Genomic DNA, 16,295 nt, shown 5'->3' on the forward strand with positions numbered 1-16,295 from the left:
CAGCATAAAATTAACAGTATTTTTAAAACAAATTTGCAGTATTTTAAAACAAATACTTTTCATACTAAATTATAGGCTATAAAAAATGTATTTTTTTTATGCGTGTGTCCTGGCCAATGTGGCCCTTTAGCCAAAAAAGTTTGCCCACCCCTGATGTAGGATCATTAAAATATGAGACATATACATGACACAAAGGTATATTTTCTGACCCTACAGAGGGGAGTTTATTCAAAGCTTTTTGGTGTCAGTATACTTTACTGTAACATTGCCACCAATAGGGGTACCAGTATACTTTTACTGTAACACTTGAGGTAACACTAACAGCCAGTGGAATGAGAGAGATCACAGGAAATGAAACGCACACTTCCTCCTCACCATTTGTGTGGTCATAGACAGGATGTTGCATCAGTGTGAGTCAAAGAAGGGAATTCAACTTCAGGCCTGCCTTAAAGGCACAGACAGTACAGATACAGTACAGTGGTACAGTGTAGGATTTTAATTAAATGTAAAATAATAATAATAAATTAAAAACATCTAATGTCTAAACATCTAAGTTGTTAGTCTCCGGGAGTACACACACACACACACACACACACGTGTGCCTGTGATCAGTGTCTGTGTTTGTAAAACACTGTCCCCTGTCGGTTGACATCTGGAGGAGTACGGAGTTATGGTTTAACATGAGCTGGAGTTTCATCTAGGGCTTCGGCCACGAGCACTGGATGGATTCCTAAAATGCTACAACAGGAAGTACGTAATCAATATACAGCTTTGAAAGTTTGAAAAAACATGACAATGACATAATTTGTGAAAGCAATGTCAATCCATCCAACTTGTCCACCTGTTTATGTGGAGGACTTACATCAAGAGTGTCATATTCAGGTGTTCTTGTCCTGGGATTCAGAGCTGTGTACGTGTCATCAGGAGGGTCCACATCAGGGCTCTGTGCTCCTGAGTCTCTCGCTGCTGCATTTCCCCTGTAAAAATAAACAAATCATGGAAGTTACTAAATGGCAAACGTCTGTAGTGTATCTGAGATAAGACTAAGATACAGTCATATACCTACATAAGTAGTTAGTCTGCATGAGACACTGACAAATTATGTTTTTTTTCTTCATTTATTATTTAAATTCATGAAAGACTTATGTAAAGTTCCTGTTCCTCTGGAGGGGCAGCCGTGGCCTACTGGTTAGCACTTCGGACCTGTAACCGGAGGGATGCCGGTTCGAACCCCGACCAGTAGGCACGGTTGAAGTTGGTGAAGTGTCCTTGAGCAAGGCACCTAACCCCTCACTGCTCCCCGAGCGCCGCTGTTGATGCAGGCAGCTCAGACTGCGCCGGGATTAGTGTGTGCTTCACCTCACTGTGTGTACACTGTGTGCTGTGTGTGTATATATATATATATATATCCTCTGGAGCCATGCTTCCATTATGATAAAAGATTTCACAAGCTATAAAATGCTGCAGTTGGTACTCACTTCATCCTCATGATGAAAACAACAACAGCAACTAGGGCAGCAGCATCCAGAACTGCAAGAACACATCCAACTGTAGCAATCAGTGTAGGTCCAGTATGATCTAGTACACAGAAAGACAGACACAGACACACAGGCATGCACACACGTGTGAACACACACACACACACACACATTTATGTTAAGTGATGCTTTAGACTGAAACACCTATACTTACTATACTATATTCAAAGTCCATTAATTGGGGGCCAAGCAGCGAAGCTCATTGTGTTTCTACGTTTTCCTATTATTATTATTATATGCAATGGGAGTCTATGGCAGCCCATAGAACCGTATGGTAAAAAGTTGGGAAATTTGGCACACTGATTGGGGACGGTCCCATGATTCATGTCATCAAGTTTCATGTCGGCAACTCGAACCCTCTAGCGCCACCAACAGGCCAAAGTTGGACGTGCGATTCATTGACTCATGACCCCATCAGGAGGACCCTCAAGAAATTTGGTGACCTTTGACCTCTAGGGGGCGCTGTAATTCACAAACATGCCTTTTGGCCTGTAGCTGCTGCTGTGCTTAGAATTAAATTGTACTAGTGGTGTCTGGTAATACTGTGAAAAGTCCTTAGGTCAACTGAGGGCAACTTGTCACATCAATATAATTTATTCGGCCGCCATATTTGATTTGATCAAAAACACCAACAATTTTGCACAGGTCACAAATTTCATCTGATCTTCACCAAAATTGGCACAGACCATCTTCAGACCATGCCTTGTCACTTCATTTATTTCTGTAACAATTGATAGAAGCGTTAAGCCCGTCACATCAATCGAAATTTGTGGCGAAGCCGCCAAACAGGAAGTGAGCTCATATCTCAACAATCGTTGCATGTATCAAAACCAAACTTGGTACATGGACTCATGACCCCATCAGGTGAATGCCGAAGAAATTTTGTGACCTTTGACCTCTAGGGTCACTGCAATTAGCAAAAATGCATTTTGCCTTGTAACTTTGGCGTGCTAGGCGTGAAACTTGCTTTGACAGCTCATGGCCATACGTCTGATTGCAGCATTGAGCTAACAGCATTTCGTTGCCATGGTTACTCCGGCCTATCTGCTTGGCCCCCTCATTGCTGCTTGCAGCTATATTTTAGGTTCTATTTACAATGGATAGACACATACATTTTCAATAAAACAACCCTATAAAACAGAAAAGGTAACAGACAGGCTTCTTGCTACATTAGACGTTGTGAGCAGAAATCACAACTGGATGATTTCATCAAAGGGATGAATTCTGACCAAGACTTGAAGATAGGGGGAAAGTGGGAGGAAAATGTTGTTAGTGGAATATCATCGGCGCCGAAATGAAAACGGACTGGTAACGCAGCTGACATGTCACGGGGAAACCCGTGCCTGTGTTTATCTGTCTGTGCCTGTGTTTATCTGTCTGTGTCTGTGTGGTGGTGGTGGTTGCGAGATTGGGAGGTGGGTGTGTCGTGTGACGTAAGAACTTACCTGGAGTCTGTTGTATGATCACTGGGGTGCATTGAGGTAATTAGTCAGTCCCGCCCCCGCCCCTAGCTGTCAGTCACGAAGCAAGGCCCGCCCCTGCCCGCCTGCAAGCCAGCGTGTGTGTGCGCAGCCGGCTCCGATTGCCTCTCTTGCTCCATCCACTTGAACTGTGCAGTGCCACAATTGCCGCATCCCGTCATTGCCATACCTTGGATTGTGGATTTTTATCATGAATAGACTGAGTATTTTTTAAATAAGAGTTAACTGTTGTCTCAATATAAGAAAAATAAATATTTATATTTTCTAAAGGCTACCCTCCAAAAAAACAGTATTGACACCTCGGCTACAGACATGCAGTCGCCACACTTGCGGTCTGAATAGGCCCACGACCATGAGCATCTTGCGTTTTGTGTGCTTGCTGCACCTTGCATTTTTGAAAAGGTCCTCTGAGCGCCTCAAATTGAAAAAGAACTTCAACTCAAAGCGGAAAAGCGCCTGACATCATTCACGCTTTAATAAAAAAGAAATAGTGCATTTTCTGCAAGCGGTAAGATGTGTCCTGTCTGATTGCGTCTTTAGCTTGTGTTTGCAATGATTCCCACTCAATGGGTGTGAGTGTACATCAACTTGTTGGCTTTAAGAAAGCATAGCCAGCCACACTGAGATAGTGAGTGGCGAGTAGACACATTTGTTAATGAAGCTGGTCGAATAGGCTTTATCATAACCTTCCGACTCAAGTTTTTATACTTCATGTTTCATTCACACACACTCACTAACACATTTATTTAGGAATTACATACATACACTGTGTAACTTATATGAACTTAGCTATTCCGTTTTCTGTTTTGATTAAGTTGTCTGAGAGTTTCAGCTGTTACAAATGATGTGATGACAGCTTCTTTGAAGTCAGGTAAAGCACCATTGTCACTTACTGACCTATTGGTATTGCTGGTTGTAGGCTAAATAATGAAATCTGTATAGCCTAAGGTTGGACAATATGGCCCACAGCAGATACAGTATGGTTCTAATTTGTTGGGTGTATTGTTTTAATAATAACATTTGTTTACGATTAGAAATGGTTAACTGGTGTCCACTGTTGAGACCAAACCTACACCCCATAGATGGATTTCCACGGTACAACTGGGCAGTATTTTTGGAGATCCCATTCAGGGGGTTCCCATACCTAAAGAGTGTCTCCAATCTTCAGAAAAGGCACAGTCTCCTGGTGCCCCTGGAGGTCCCTTTTGCCCAGGCTCACCAGAAGGGCCAGGAATCCCAGGAGGTCCTCTTTCTCCAGGTTTTCCAGGAGACCCAGTTGGTCCTCTATTTCCAGGAATCCCTGGACGGCCAGGGAGACCACAAAGTCTATCTGACGTTTGAGACACACACATTCACACACACATGTCATATGTCTATAAATACATACGCATAAAATGCACGTGCACACACTCACACAAACAGAGAGAGATATGTTTAAACAGGTAAGTAATTTTGATATTGTACCATCCAATTCATTCCCACTATCTGTTCAGGCTGTGGACTATGGTCCGGGACAGAGCACCAGTTGGCAAGCAATGTTTTTTTTTATCTATGTCAGATTGGCTGGTGTTGTTTACAGTGGTTTTGCATGTCATTTAGGTAGAGCACTCAATGAATCCTCCATAGAAATGTATAGGGTATGTATGTAAATGTATGTAACACCAGTATGGCCATTGTCTACACATAATGCGTTACCAAGATAGCTGTGGAGTGGTAAGACTTGCGTAAAGGACTTGATGAATGCAATCTCTGCAATGCCTTCACAGACCGCCAGGGGCTGCGGACCCTGATATCTCCATTTTTAAAGAATTTTCAGAATAAATGTTAATAGTTTATAACAATTCTACAGTTGTTTCGTTGAAATGGAAGATATCTAGTTTTGGAACTAAACTTCTATTTTGTTTATTAGAATAAGTACATAGGGCCGGATGTACAGAGAAAGCGCTACACGGCCATGGCACCCTTGACAGGGACAACAAAGAAGCGATCATCCTCAGCTGCACACTGAATTACAGGCTCAGTCCCTGCCCTGTCATGCTTGATCATCCTTAAGCACACTATGTTGATATTTGATTTAGTTTATATAGTATATTAGTATTTACTGTAGTATGTTAGTATCATGTTTATCTTCTACTGTCTCTATTGTACAGTGGTGGTGTTTTTCTATATGTATATTACTTTTTCTGCTGTGTGTGTGATGTCTATCTATCTGTCTATCTATCTATCTATCTATCTATCTATCTATCTATCTATCTATCTAATACTGAGTTTTTCTATGTGCAGAAAGCAAACACTGTGCTTTACTAAGCTGTCACTTCATTACGTAAACAGCACTCATCACTTGTCTGTCCCTGCCCCCTCTACAATGCTAATTGCACAGGCTGAACCACAAGCGCAGTTGAATAGAGTTAACCAATTGCGACATTAAAAAGAATCAAAGTTTAGCGTCGATCATACATGATAATAAGATTTCAACAAGCAATGACATACAGAGTAGGCCTAGTAGTTCTACTAATCCACTTACAAATACTTGAACTATTTACTGCACGTAGACTAGGGGCTATGACTTAATACCCCAGTCAAGCAGATTGGGAAGTGTAGGCCTATATTGTGAACGTGAACATATGGTATTAGAAAGGCAAACAAAAGTTAAGGTTATTTTTGACATAGTACAATGAAGAAAATCGATGTTCTGAATACTGATTCAGCTGCCTCTAAAAGTTTCTCTAATTGACACATTTAACTGCAATGTGGATTACACCTGCTTTTAACAGGCACAAGTTTTTCACCACAAGATAGACACAATCCCATTCTCAGCTGTTTTTTTCATACATATGGATATATATGGAAACCCATAGATTTTGGGAAGGGCAATCGCTAGTAGTCTATCACCACCCTCGCTCTCCTCCCCTGTGTTTCTCATGAGGCTCAATTCTCAATGAGGCTTCCCACTTTCCCCTATCGTCGACCCATCGTCTTGAAGTCTGATTGCTTCTTGCTATGAAAATACAAATGTAGAAGAGAGTTACCTACCAACATCCAAACTTTTATCAGAGAAGGTGCACAATCCTGGACGCCCAGGTTCCCCAGGAAAACCATGGGGTCCAGCAGGTCCAGGAGGTCCAGGAGGACCAAGTGGTCCAGGAGGGCCAGGTAGTCCAGGATTTGAAGATCCACCAGACACTTAAATCACACACACACACACAATTTAGGGCTGATTATTAAAAAAAAAAATGTCATAGTTTCTTTTCATTTCATAAAAAATATATATATATATTTATACAAACGCTATGATCGAACATGATAAGCTGAATTTGCCAGTGTATTGTATTTAATTAGCTTGGAAACCAGCCCGAATTTGTATCGCCTACAAAATTTGATGACCGGACAAATGGTCTGGAATTGCTCCATTGAGAATTCTCTGGACACGTCAGTACAGTTTGCCGGATATGATGTCAGACAAGGCTGCCCAAAGGTCAAACCCTGCCCTCTTTTTCTTCCTTATGCTGCTGTAGACTGACAAGGACTTTGACAGTGACATTACAGTATAGCAAGAAAGGTATAGGCACCTTCCAATACTATTGGACACAACGTATAAGCCCTGTTAAGATGTGTTCATGTGGGCTTTATATGATGATGAACAGTACAACATGTCACTCATCAATGCCACCTGATCGTTTTTGAGTTGACTTTATTCATAACAAGATCGCTGCTGCTGGAGAAGCAAAATGAAAAGCAGACAACAGTGATAAAGGTATTTGACATACTCAAATTTTGTGGGTAGGGTACATTCTGGCTGGCTTTCAGGCTGGTTTGAAACAGGCCCTGTTATTCTGATAAGGATCTTTGAAACAAACAGCTGCTTAAGAAAGTAAGCTCCATCTTGTCTGACTGTTCTCATCCTCTGCAACAACAGTTTCAGTTTCTACCATCAGGTTCACTGCTCAGACTCACTTGCTAAAACTAATACAAACACTCCTTTCTTTGTTCCTTCTGCTGTCTCTCTTCTAAACGCCAGGAGGAAAAGGTAGTTTACCCATTATTGATCAGGATGTGCATTAACGGTATGTTATTTATTATGACCACCGAGCAGCGAAGCTTTTTTTTTTTTTTTTTTTTTCTTTTTTTTTCAAGATGTCCAAATTTCCGTAAAGGATTCCCCGGACACTGTAAGACCGGGTATTACGCGAAACTTGGTTTGTATGTAACCCCACATGGATAGCATGGAACCTCCTGTTTTTTTTGATCTGTAGCCCCCGCTGGACTGGACCCCCCGAAAGGAGGGTAGGGCAGACACAGTTTTCTGTGAATATCTCGAGAACCGTAGGGTTCAGGAGGACCATTTTTTTTTGTATGTTGGTCTCAAAGGGCCATGTCAACCCATTCCATAACCACCATTTCATGTATAGCGCCACCTAGTTAAACACAAAAGTAAAATGAGGTGTTGTAATCGCGAGGTATCTGTGACCTAACATAGTCAGTAGGAACTGCACGAATTGGAAGTGTAAGATCATTAGACACCTTCTGAATGCACGCCTGCTCTCAGGAATTCGCTCGATGGGGGCTATCAATAAAATAATTGCGTGTACATTTAGTGACAAGGATACAAGGATACAAGGATACAAGGAAGTTTATTGTCACATGGTATAGAAGGTTGGAAGTAAGAAATGCAGTGAAATTATGTCTGTGTCAGCTCTATTTGTGCATTAATGGGGAAAAAAGTGCAGTAGAAGAGGGTTTAGTAGATTAAGTGCAAGGGCTACAAAAAAGGTGGGGGGAGGATTGGGATTGGGTGGGGGCACCAACAAGGAGCCTCACTACAGTTGAAACCTTGGGCAGATCCACGGCTCAAGGGGCTAACCCAACTGCCAGGGTCTTGGTGTGTGTGTTGGGATGACAGGGAGATGTGGAGGCAAAGCGTATGGGGAGGCAGTGCAATATGTGTGTTGGAGAAGCCTCATGAGACAATGTGCTGTGTAATAAAGGTGTGCTGTAAGCATGTTGGGGATGTGTGTTGGAGAAGCTTCCTGATGAAATAATGTGCTGTGTATGGGGGCAGGGACTTACTATTGCAAGTAGCATGTATAATGTACAGGAGTGATGACAGAAGATGTGTGTGTGTGGGCGTGAGGAGTGGAGCAGGACTGTGTGTGTAGGGTGTGTAGGTAGGTGGGGCAGTGTGCTGCAAGTATGTAGAGGATGTGGTGTTGAGAAGATCCTGAAGACAATGCTGTATGTGGGGCGCAGTAGAGGAGGCTTACTGCAGGCAAGTGTGCTGTATGTATGAAGTGATGACAGTGATGATGTAAGTGTGTGTTGGGGGGTCAGGGACCTACCATTGCAAGCAGAGTACTGTATGTAATGTGTATGTGAGTGATGACAGTGAAGATGTGTGGGGAAGGGAGTGAGCAGTGACTGTGTGTGTATGTGTGTGCAGGGTGTGTGTGGGCAGGTGGGGCAGTGGGCACAGGGCATGTAGAGGATGTGTTGAGAAGATCCTGAAGACAATGCTGTGTGTGTATGTGGGGCAGGGACCATTGTTGCAAGCAGAGTACTGTATGTGGGCTGTATGTGAGTGATGACAGTGAAGATGTGTGTGTGGGGCGGAGGGGAGTGGAGCAGTGACTGTGTGTGTGTGTGTGTGTAGTGTGTAGGTGGGTGGTGTGGGAAGAAAGGTAAGTATGTAGAGGATGTGTGTTGAGAAGATCCTGAAGTAATGTAAAGGTATGTGGGGGGGGGCAGTGTGTGCAGCAAGTTTGTAGAGAGGAGTGCTGTGGGCGTATGTGAAGTGATGACAGTGATGATGGGTGGTGGTTGGGGATGGGGTGGGGGTGGGGTGGGGGTAAAGGGGAAAGGTTGTAAGTAACTGGCCAGAATATGGGTAGATGGAGGAGAAATCAAAATAATAAATAAAAGTGCAAAAGTTGGAGAAAGTCAGATATGTGTGTGTGTGTGTTTTGACGGTGATGAAATAAGAAAATAAATAAAAGGTCTGTATAGGGAGAGGGATGTAAAAGTGCTAAAAGTCTTGTAGGTGTGTGTGTGTGTAAATGAGGCTGAGAGGAATGAGTGCAAAGTCATAATAGTGTGTGAGTTCAGAGTTGGGAAATGTTTAGAAAGAGTTGAGGAGTGAATGTGCAAAAAGTGTGGTTCAGAGTTCGGATGGCTCAGATAAAAACTTCCTGAGTCTCAGTTCTGGCTTTGTGACTACACAGGCGTCTTCTGATTTCAGCGGTAGAATAATCCATTGTTAGGATGAGTAGTTATCCTTCAGAATCTTTTGGGCTCAGAGTACTCTTCAAAATAGTATTTCAGAGCAGGGAGTTGAGTTCTTATATAATGCCTAGCTGAGCGACTACTCTCTGCAGAGTACTACACCTCTAACTGTGGAGTTCCCATACCAGGCATGATGGCACTAGTTAGAACACTCTTCAACCGCTGAAGGTAGAAGGCCTCATGATGGATGTAGAAACCTTTTAATTTCCTTAGCTGACTTAAGGAAGTAGAGTCGTTGTCTGGACTTCTTCAGAACATATTGAGGTTAACAAACCATGTTAAGTCTTCAGTAATGCACACCAAGGTATTTAAACTTGTGACTCTCTCTACAGGTTGCCGTCTGGCTGACCAGTGGGGTGTAACTGTAGTTCTGTTGCCGCCTCTGCAACCACTACCATTTCCTTTTTGGTTTTATTGATATTCAGTGTCAAGCTAGATTGACACCAGCCTGTGCCACCCTCAACCTGATCCAAGTAGGAACTGTCTGGCTGGTTGTTACTAATCAGGCCCAAGATCACTGTGTCATCTGCAAACTTGATGATGGATATGACTACTGTTGGCTTTGCAGTCATGTGTAGATACAGCAGTGGACTCAAACACAGCCTTTGGGGAGCACCAGTGCTGATGGTTAATGAGTCAGATGTCAGACCTCTACCTCACCACTTCAGAACGGACAGGAGGGAAGTCGAATATCCAGTGACAGTTCAGTCCTATGTCTTTCATTCCGTGTGACCAAGGTGAGAGGCACTATCACTGCGGACCACTTAGACCGTGACACCAACAAGGATTCCGGGGACACTGTAAGACCGGGGTACCACGAAGAGCTTGGTTTGTATGTAACCCACATGGATAGCATGGAACCTCCTGTTTTTCGTTTTGATCTGTAGCCCCGGCTGGACTGGACCCACGAAGGAGGGAGTAGAGACGAACCCGCAGTTTTCTGTGAATGTCCTGCGAGAACCGTAGGGTTCAGGAGGACCATTTTTTTGTATGTTGGTCTCAAGGGCCATATCAGCCATTCCATAACCACTCATTTCATGTATAGAAAGCCACCTAGTTAAACACAAAAAAGTAAAATGAGGTGTTGTATCGCCCAGGTATCTGTGACCCTAACATAGTCAGAACTGCCGCGAAATTGGAAGTGTAAGATCATTATGACACCTTCTGAATGCCGCCAAGTTTACGTGGAATTCCGTTCATGGGGAGCCCACACAATAAAATAATTTATGTGTACATTTAGTGACAAGGATACAAGGATACAAGGGATACAAGGAAGTTTATTGTCACATGCATATAGTTACTGGAAGTAAAAATGCAGTGAAATTATGTCTGGTGTCAGCCTATTTGTGTGCATTAATGGGGGGTAAAAAGTGCAGTAGAAGAGGGGGTTTAGTAGATTAAAGTGGCAAAGGGCTGCATAAAAAGGTGGGGAGGATTGGGATTGGGTGGGGGGCACCAACAAGGAGCACCTAAGAGCAACAGGGCAAGGAAAAACTCCCCTTACCAAGGAAGAAACCTGGGCAGATCCACGGCTCAAGGGCTAACCTAACTGCCAGGGGTCTTGGTGTGTGTGTTGGGGGATGACAGGGGGAGATGGGATAGTGTGCTGTGTATGTGGGGGGAGGGCAGTGTGTGCAATATGTGTGTTGGAGAAGCTTCCTCATGAGACAATGTGCTGTGTGGTATTGGGGGGGCAGTGTGCTGTAAGTATGTTAAGGGATGTGTTGGAGAAGCCCTGATGAAATAATAATGCTGTGTGGCAGCAGGTGGGGGCAGGGACTTACTATTACAAGCAAGAGTACTGTATGTAATGTATGTAGTGATGACAGTGAAAGATGTGTGTGTGGGCAGGAGGGAGTGGAGCAGTGACTGTGTGTGTGTGTAGTGTGTAGTGTGTAGGTGGGTAGGTGGGGCAGTGTGCAGTGACTGTGTGTATGTAGGTGTGTATATGTATGTGGGTGACAGTGATGGGGGTGTGTGTGTTGGGAAGTCAGGGACTGTGCTGAAGATGTGTGTGTGGGCAGGGGTGGAGCAGTATGTGTGTGTATGTATTGTGGTGTGTGTGTGTGTGGGTGGGTGTGTGTTGTAGAGGATGTGTGTGTTGGATCCGCAAGACAGTGTGCAATGGCCAATGTGGGGGCAAGGGACACAATACAAGCAGAGAATTACTGTATGTAATGTATGTGAGTGATGACAGTGAAGATGTGTGTGTGGGCAGGAGGGAGTGGGAGCAGTGACTGTGTGTGTGTGTGGTATGGTGTGTGGGTGGGTAGGTGGGGGCGGTGTGCTGTAGAGGTATGTAGAGGATGTGTGTTGGGAGAAGATCACAAGACAATGTGCTGTGTATGTGGGGGGGCAGTGTGCAGCAAGTTTGTAGAGGAGTGCTGTATGTATGTGGAGAGTGACGGTGATGATGTAGAGATGTGTGTGGGGATGGGGGTGGGGTGGGGTGGGGGTGGGGGGCAGAAAGGCTAGGCAATCAAGGACATGGGTAGATGGAGGAGAAATCAAAATAATAAATAAAAAGTGTGCAAAGAAGTTGGAGAAAGTCAGATATGTGTGTGTGTGTGTGTGTTTTGGTGTGTTTTGATGAAATAAGAAAAATAAATAAAAAGGTCCTGTTGCATAGGGAGAAGGATGTAAAAAGTGCTAAAAGTCTTGTAGGTGTGTGTGTGTGGGGGGTCATGAGTGCTGAGGAGTGAATGAGTGCAAAGTCAGTATAAGTGTGAGTTCAGGGGTTGGGAAATGTTTGAGTGCTGGAGGTGAATGTGTGCAAAGTCAGTATAGTGTGAGTTCAGAGTTAGGATGGCCTGGGGATAAAACTTCTCCTGAGTCTCTCAGTTCTGGCTTTGTGACTACATGGCGTCTTCTTGATTTCAGCGGTAGGAATAATCCATTGTTAGGATGAGAAGAGTCCTTCCAGAATCTTTTTGGGCTCTTAGGAGTACTCTTCTGGAATAGATATCTTGTAGAGCAGGGAGTTGAGTTCTTATAGTATGCGCTCATTGGCCACTACTCTCTGCAGAGTACTACAATCTCTAACTGTGGAGTTCCCCATACCAGGTGATGATGCTACCAGTTAGAACACTCTCAACCCGCTGAAGTGTAGAAGGCCTTCATGATGGATGTAGAAACTTTGAATTTCCTTAGCTGACGAAGGAGTGGACACTGTAAGACCGGGGTACACGAAACTTGGTGGGCATGTAACCCCACATGGATAGCATGGAACCCCGTTTTGATCTGTAGCCCCCCCGCTGGACTGGACCCCCCGAAAGGAGGGTAGGGCAGACACAGTTTTCTGTGAATATCTCGAGAACCGTAGGGTTTAGGAGGACCATTTTTTTTTGTATGTTGGTCTCAAAGGGCCATGTCAACCCATTCCATATACACATGTGCATAAACAGATACACACGCACACACATACATTCACAGTAATCCTACGTATGACACATACTCACACAGTAGACATATATACGCATGCATGCACATACACACACAGGCACATAAACAGGCAAACACACATGCACATGCACGCACACACACACACCCACACACACATAAACATAAACATGTACATGCACACAATTCAAGAATTTCTCAGAATTATGAACAGGCAAGATGGGGGTGGGGTTGTATAAAATGTATATTACATGTGAAATCAATGAACTAATCATGTTTTGGTACTTGTTGTCTAGCAGATACCATTGAGAATTGAGTGTGCATAATGCAATACAGTGAGACAGTTAGAATCATATATGCCTTTCAGCGTGACTTATTTTTGTGGAAAACATGGACTTGGCGGCGGTCATATTTTGTACCGCTCTGCGGTACATCTAGTTATATGTATTTGTGTATTTTTGTAATTCTGTGTGCTCCTACTGCTGTGAAAACAATTTGCCCCACTGGGGGATAAATGCATTGATTGATTGATAAACTAATAGCCTGTCAACACTGTTTGGAATCAAGGAAGATAATTTAAAGATAATACATTTCTTACCTGTGGAATACATTACAAGCAGAAATAAAACGATTACAGCTGCTTTTTGGTTTGCATGGACCTGGACCATCTTGAATGCTAAACAACAAGGGTCGCTTTTTAAAACCAAAGATTAAGATCATTGTGCACTTAAAAACTGCATTGGAGCTTTCTGTTGTAAGACAAAATAATAACAATACAGCATTATGCTGATGCCATTGGCAACTGGAAACAACAAAACAACAAAAAGGTACTAACATAGACAGAACGGGTTATCAACGGTTCCTACAGGCTCAATAATAAGTAGCCTCAATCTACAAGTATGAGGAACATTCAAGAAAATGCTCAAAATGATTAAGGACGGATCAAAATGAATTGAATATCCATTTTGTAAACCTTGTCCTGAACATCTGTTGTGAACATCACATTCTATTTTTCACTGAAAAAAAATCACCTCTTCACCACAATCACATCTTTTGGCTGTGATTAGGTTTTAAAAACATGAGTAGTAAAAGTGGCCCACTTTGTCATATTGACTGAATTACTGGGGATATTCTAAAACCGAAACAATAGATGTAATGTACTGTAATGTAATTTACGTATGGCCGTACTTACCACTGTGAAATCCAAGGATCAAAGAAGTTGTAAAACGAATGAGGACTGAAAGATTGTGTCGATCCAGCTTGTCATTTCCTTCCCCTTTTCCTTTGCTAGCTTGAGGTTTGAGGTTATATGATGAAATTACTGCAATTTCAGCACATATGTTTGGTCAAGATGCTCTTCCTTCCTGTGAACGTCCTCAACATAAACTGAACTCGGCTATTTGGTAATCAGAGAGGACTTGAGAAAACACACCAGAGATCTCACAATACACTTAACAAAATAATGTGGTAACTTTTGGGGACATCAGTTGTTGCACAAGGAGGGAATGCAAAAGCAAAATATAAGATCCCAAATTGTACTTATTATAACACGCATATATGTAGTCTGAAAATAGCTTGATTAGTGTGAAAGAGCTTGAGATTTATCAAAGTTCTTGCACAGGCTCATTGAAGGGCATAAGCAAGTGATGGCACCAAGATGTCCATGGAACCCTGTCATCATTTGCCTCAGTTGTGAACTTGTGTGAGTTGTGAGTTGTGAACTCACATAAATTCTACATAAAAAATATAAAATATTATAGGCTATATGTGGCCTGATGAAAATGGACAGCTAAGAGATACTGACCAGGCAATCAAAGTGGAAGATCTGTTCTAGTGAAATCCTTGTAAAAGATGGATAGACAGCCAAAAGACAGATAGACAGGCTGGAAAATACGTTGGATATGTTGAAGTACGTTCTATGACTCTATGGGCGTCATTTTAATAAACTCAGGTGTCGTCACAGACCCTGGCTACCGTGGGAATCCTATGGCGCTGATCCTAAAATAATATAATAATAATAATTATATTTATTTATATAGCACTTTTCAAGCATTGAGCACAAAGTGCTTACAGACAAACATGAAGAGCATTTTTCTATGCACAAAGTGCAACAAAAATGCTTCACACACAAGATCCAAACAAACAAATAACAAAAATTCCTAACGGAGCGGCGTAATCGCCAGCGTACCCGTCACACGTGAAACATACAGCATGTGAAACATTCAAGACGGATAACAAACAAACAAACAAAAACAAATAATACAATAAATAATGAAGACATTTTAAAAAGAAAACTCATGTTAACTTAGTCCAGTTGGTTGCATCTAGTTAACCGGCTGAATAGTCCAAGGGCAATGATGAAGGCACACCGCTGTGTCCAACCCGGAGAATTTAACGTTTTCCTGGCAGTCTGGAGAGCACTGGAAGCAATGAACAGTCTGAAGTCGTAGGTGATCCTACAGATCAGCAACTCGGTGAACATTGACAGCGACCGTTTGTTGTTCAGTGAGATCGCTGTCGTCAGAGTTCTTCAAACTTCCTTCTAACGTTAACGTTAGCCTACTCAATCCAGACTCCAGGCAGCAGAACATGGCAGCTCGCAGGTCAATCCAGTGGTCGCGGCAGCGGAGAAATCTCTTTCCGAAGCGCAGCGCCGTTCACGGATGGAGTACACCAGAGGCCCAGGACAAAAGCCAACGCCAACATTAGCCATGGCTAGGTCCTCAGCCCAATGGACTTTAACGTTAAGTTAACTGAACGTCACAGCATCAACAGACTTGTCAGCAAATAAAGGACTAAGAATAACACAAAAACTACCCAAAAATAACGCAAATAAAGAGAGAATACATTTAACTAGACAACAAAAAAACAAAAAAAAAACAGAACATTACATAAAATTACGAACATTACATAAAAACAAACAAAAACATGATGCCAGACGGAGCGGCGTGTCTCGCCCTATCGTAAAATGTTATCAATATTTGTTCTGTAAAGTTGTAGGCTATGTTGAAATTACGAGAAACCCAATAGACCACACCATGTCTAGACCAATATATTGTATAAAGACAATGTCGAATTATTTCCGAGGGTAGCCTAGGCCTAAATTAGGCTAGGGCACTATCTGTCCATCATCCACCAAAACGAAGTTCAATAGGCCTATGTTGGGGATAGCGTTACTGTAATTTCGTTACTTTATTGGGAAACGAAGTAGTCTAAAGGTAAATTTAAATTTCAGTATTTTTTTTTTTCCTTTTTCGCATGTCCACATTTCCGTCAAGGATTCCCGGGACACTATAAGACCGGGGTACACGAAACTTGGTTAGCATGTAACCCCACATGGATAGCATGGAACCTCCTTTTTTCATTTTTGATCTGTAGTAGAAATCAATCAATCAATGAACTAATCATGTTTTGGTACTTGTTGTCTAGCAGATACCATTGAGAATTGAGTGTGCATAATGCAATACAGTGAGACAGTTAAAATCATATATGCCTTTCAGCGTGATATGCCTTATTTTTGTGGAAAACGTGCTGGACTGAGCGGCGGTCATATTTTGTACCGCTCTGTGGTACATCTAGTTAAAATATGGATTAGCCCTAA

General features: G+C 42.7%; 1 protein-coding gene across 3 annotated transcripts; it reads right to left on the minus strand.

The window, feature by feature from the left end:
* Positions 1–198: 198 nt before the first annotated feature.
* On the minus strand, positions 199–14,618 carry LOC125297943 (collagen alpha-2(IX) chain-like). Of its 3 annotated transcripts, none has more exons than XM_048248524.1 (7): positions 13,887–14,618; positions 13,293–13,370; positions 6,053–6,202; positions 4,164–4,319; positions 1,479–1,578; positions 863–977; positions 199–738 (listed from the first exon to the last, which is right to left on the minus strand). In XM_048248524.1, the coding sequence occupies exons 2-7, from the start codon at positions 13,360–13,362 to the stop codon at positions 694–696; spliced, it is 636 nt and encodes a 211-aa protein (XP_048104481.1). In that variant the 5' UTR covers positions 13,363–13,370; positions 13,887–14,618; the 3' UTR covers positions 199–693. The 3 variants fall into 3 exon arrangements, with proteins under 3 accessions (XP_048104481.1, XP_048104479.1, XP_048104480.1); XM_048248522.1 differs by having other exon boundaries at positions 4,164–4,349; positions 13,887–14,616; XM_048248523.1 differs by having other exon boundaries at positions 4,164–4,349; positions 13,293–13,443; positions 13,887–13,961.
* Positions 14,619–16,295: the final 1,677 nt, after the last annotated feature.

This window comes from Alosa alosa, chromosome 7 (genome assembly GCF_017589495.1).
Source record: "Alosa alosa isolate M-15738 ecotype Scorff River chromosome 7, AALO_Geno_1.1, whole genome shotgun sequence".
Taxonomy (NCBI): domain Eukaryota; kingdom Metazoa; phylum Chordata; class Actinopteri; order Clupeiformes; family Clupeidae; genus Alosa; species Alosa alosa.

What these genes read in the sequence shown, in the direction of transcription:
- LOC125297943 (XM_048248522.1), bottom strand. Translation starts at nt 13,362, where the DNA reads ATGGTCCAGGTCCATGCAAACCAAAAAGCAGCTGTAATCGTTTTATTT. An exon ending in TGATAAAAGTTTGGATGTTG is followed by an intron (nt 4,350 to 6,052) that starts GTAGGTAACTCT and finishes CTCAAACGTCAG; the next exon opens with ATAGACTTTGTGGTCTCCCT. An exon ending in CTGAATATGACACTCTTGAT is followed by an intron (nt 739 to 862) that starts GTAAGTCCTCCA and finishes TTCCTGTTGTAG; the next exon opens with CATTTTAGGAATCCATCCAG.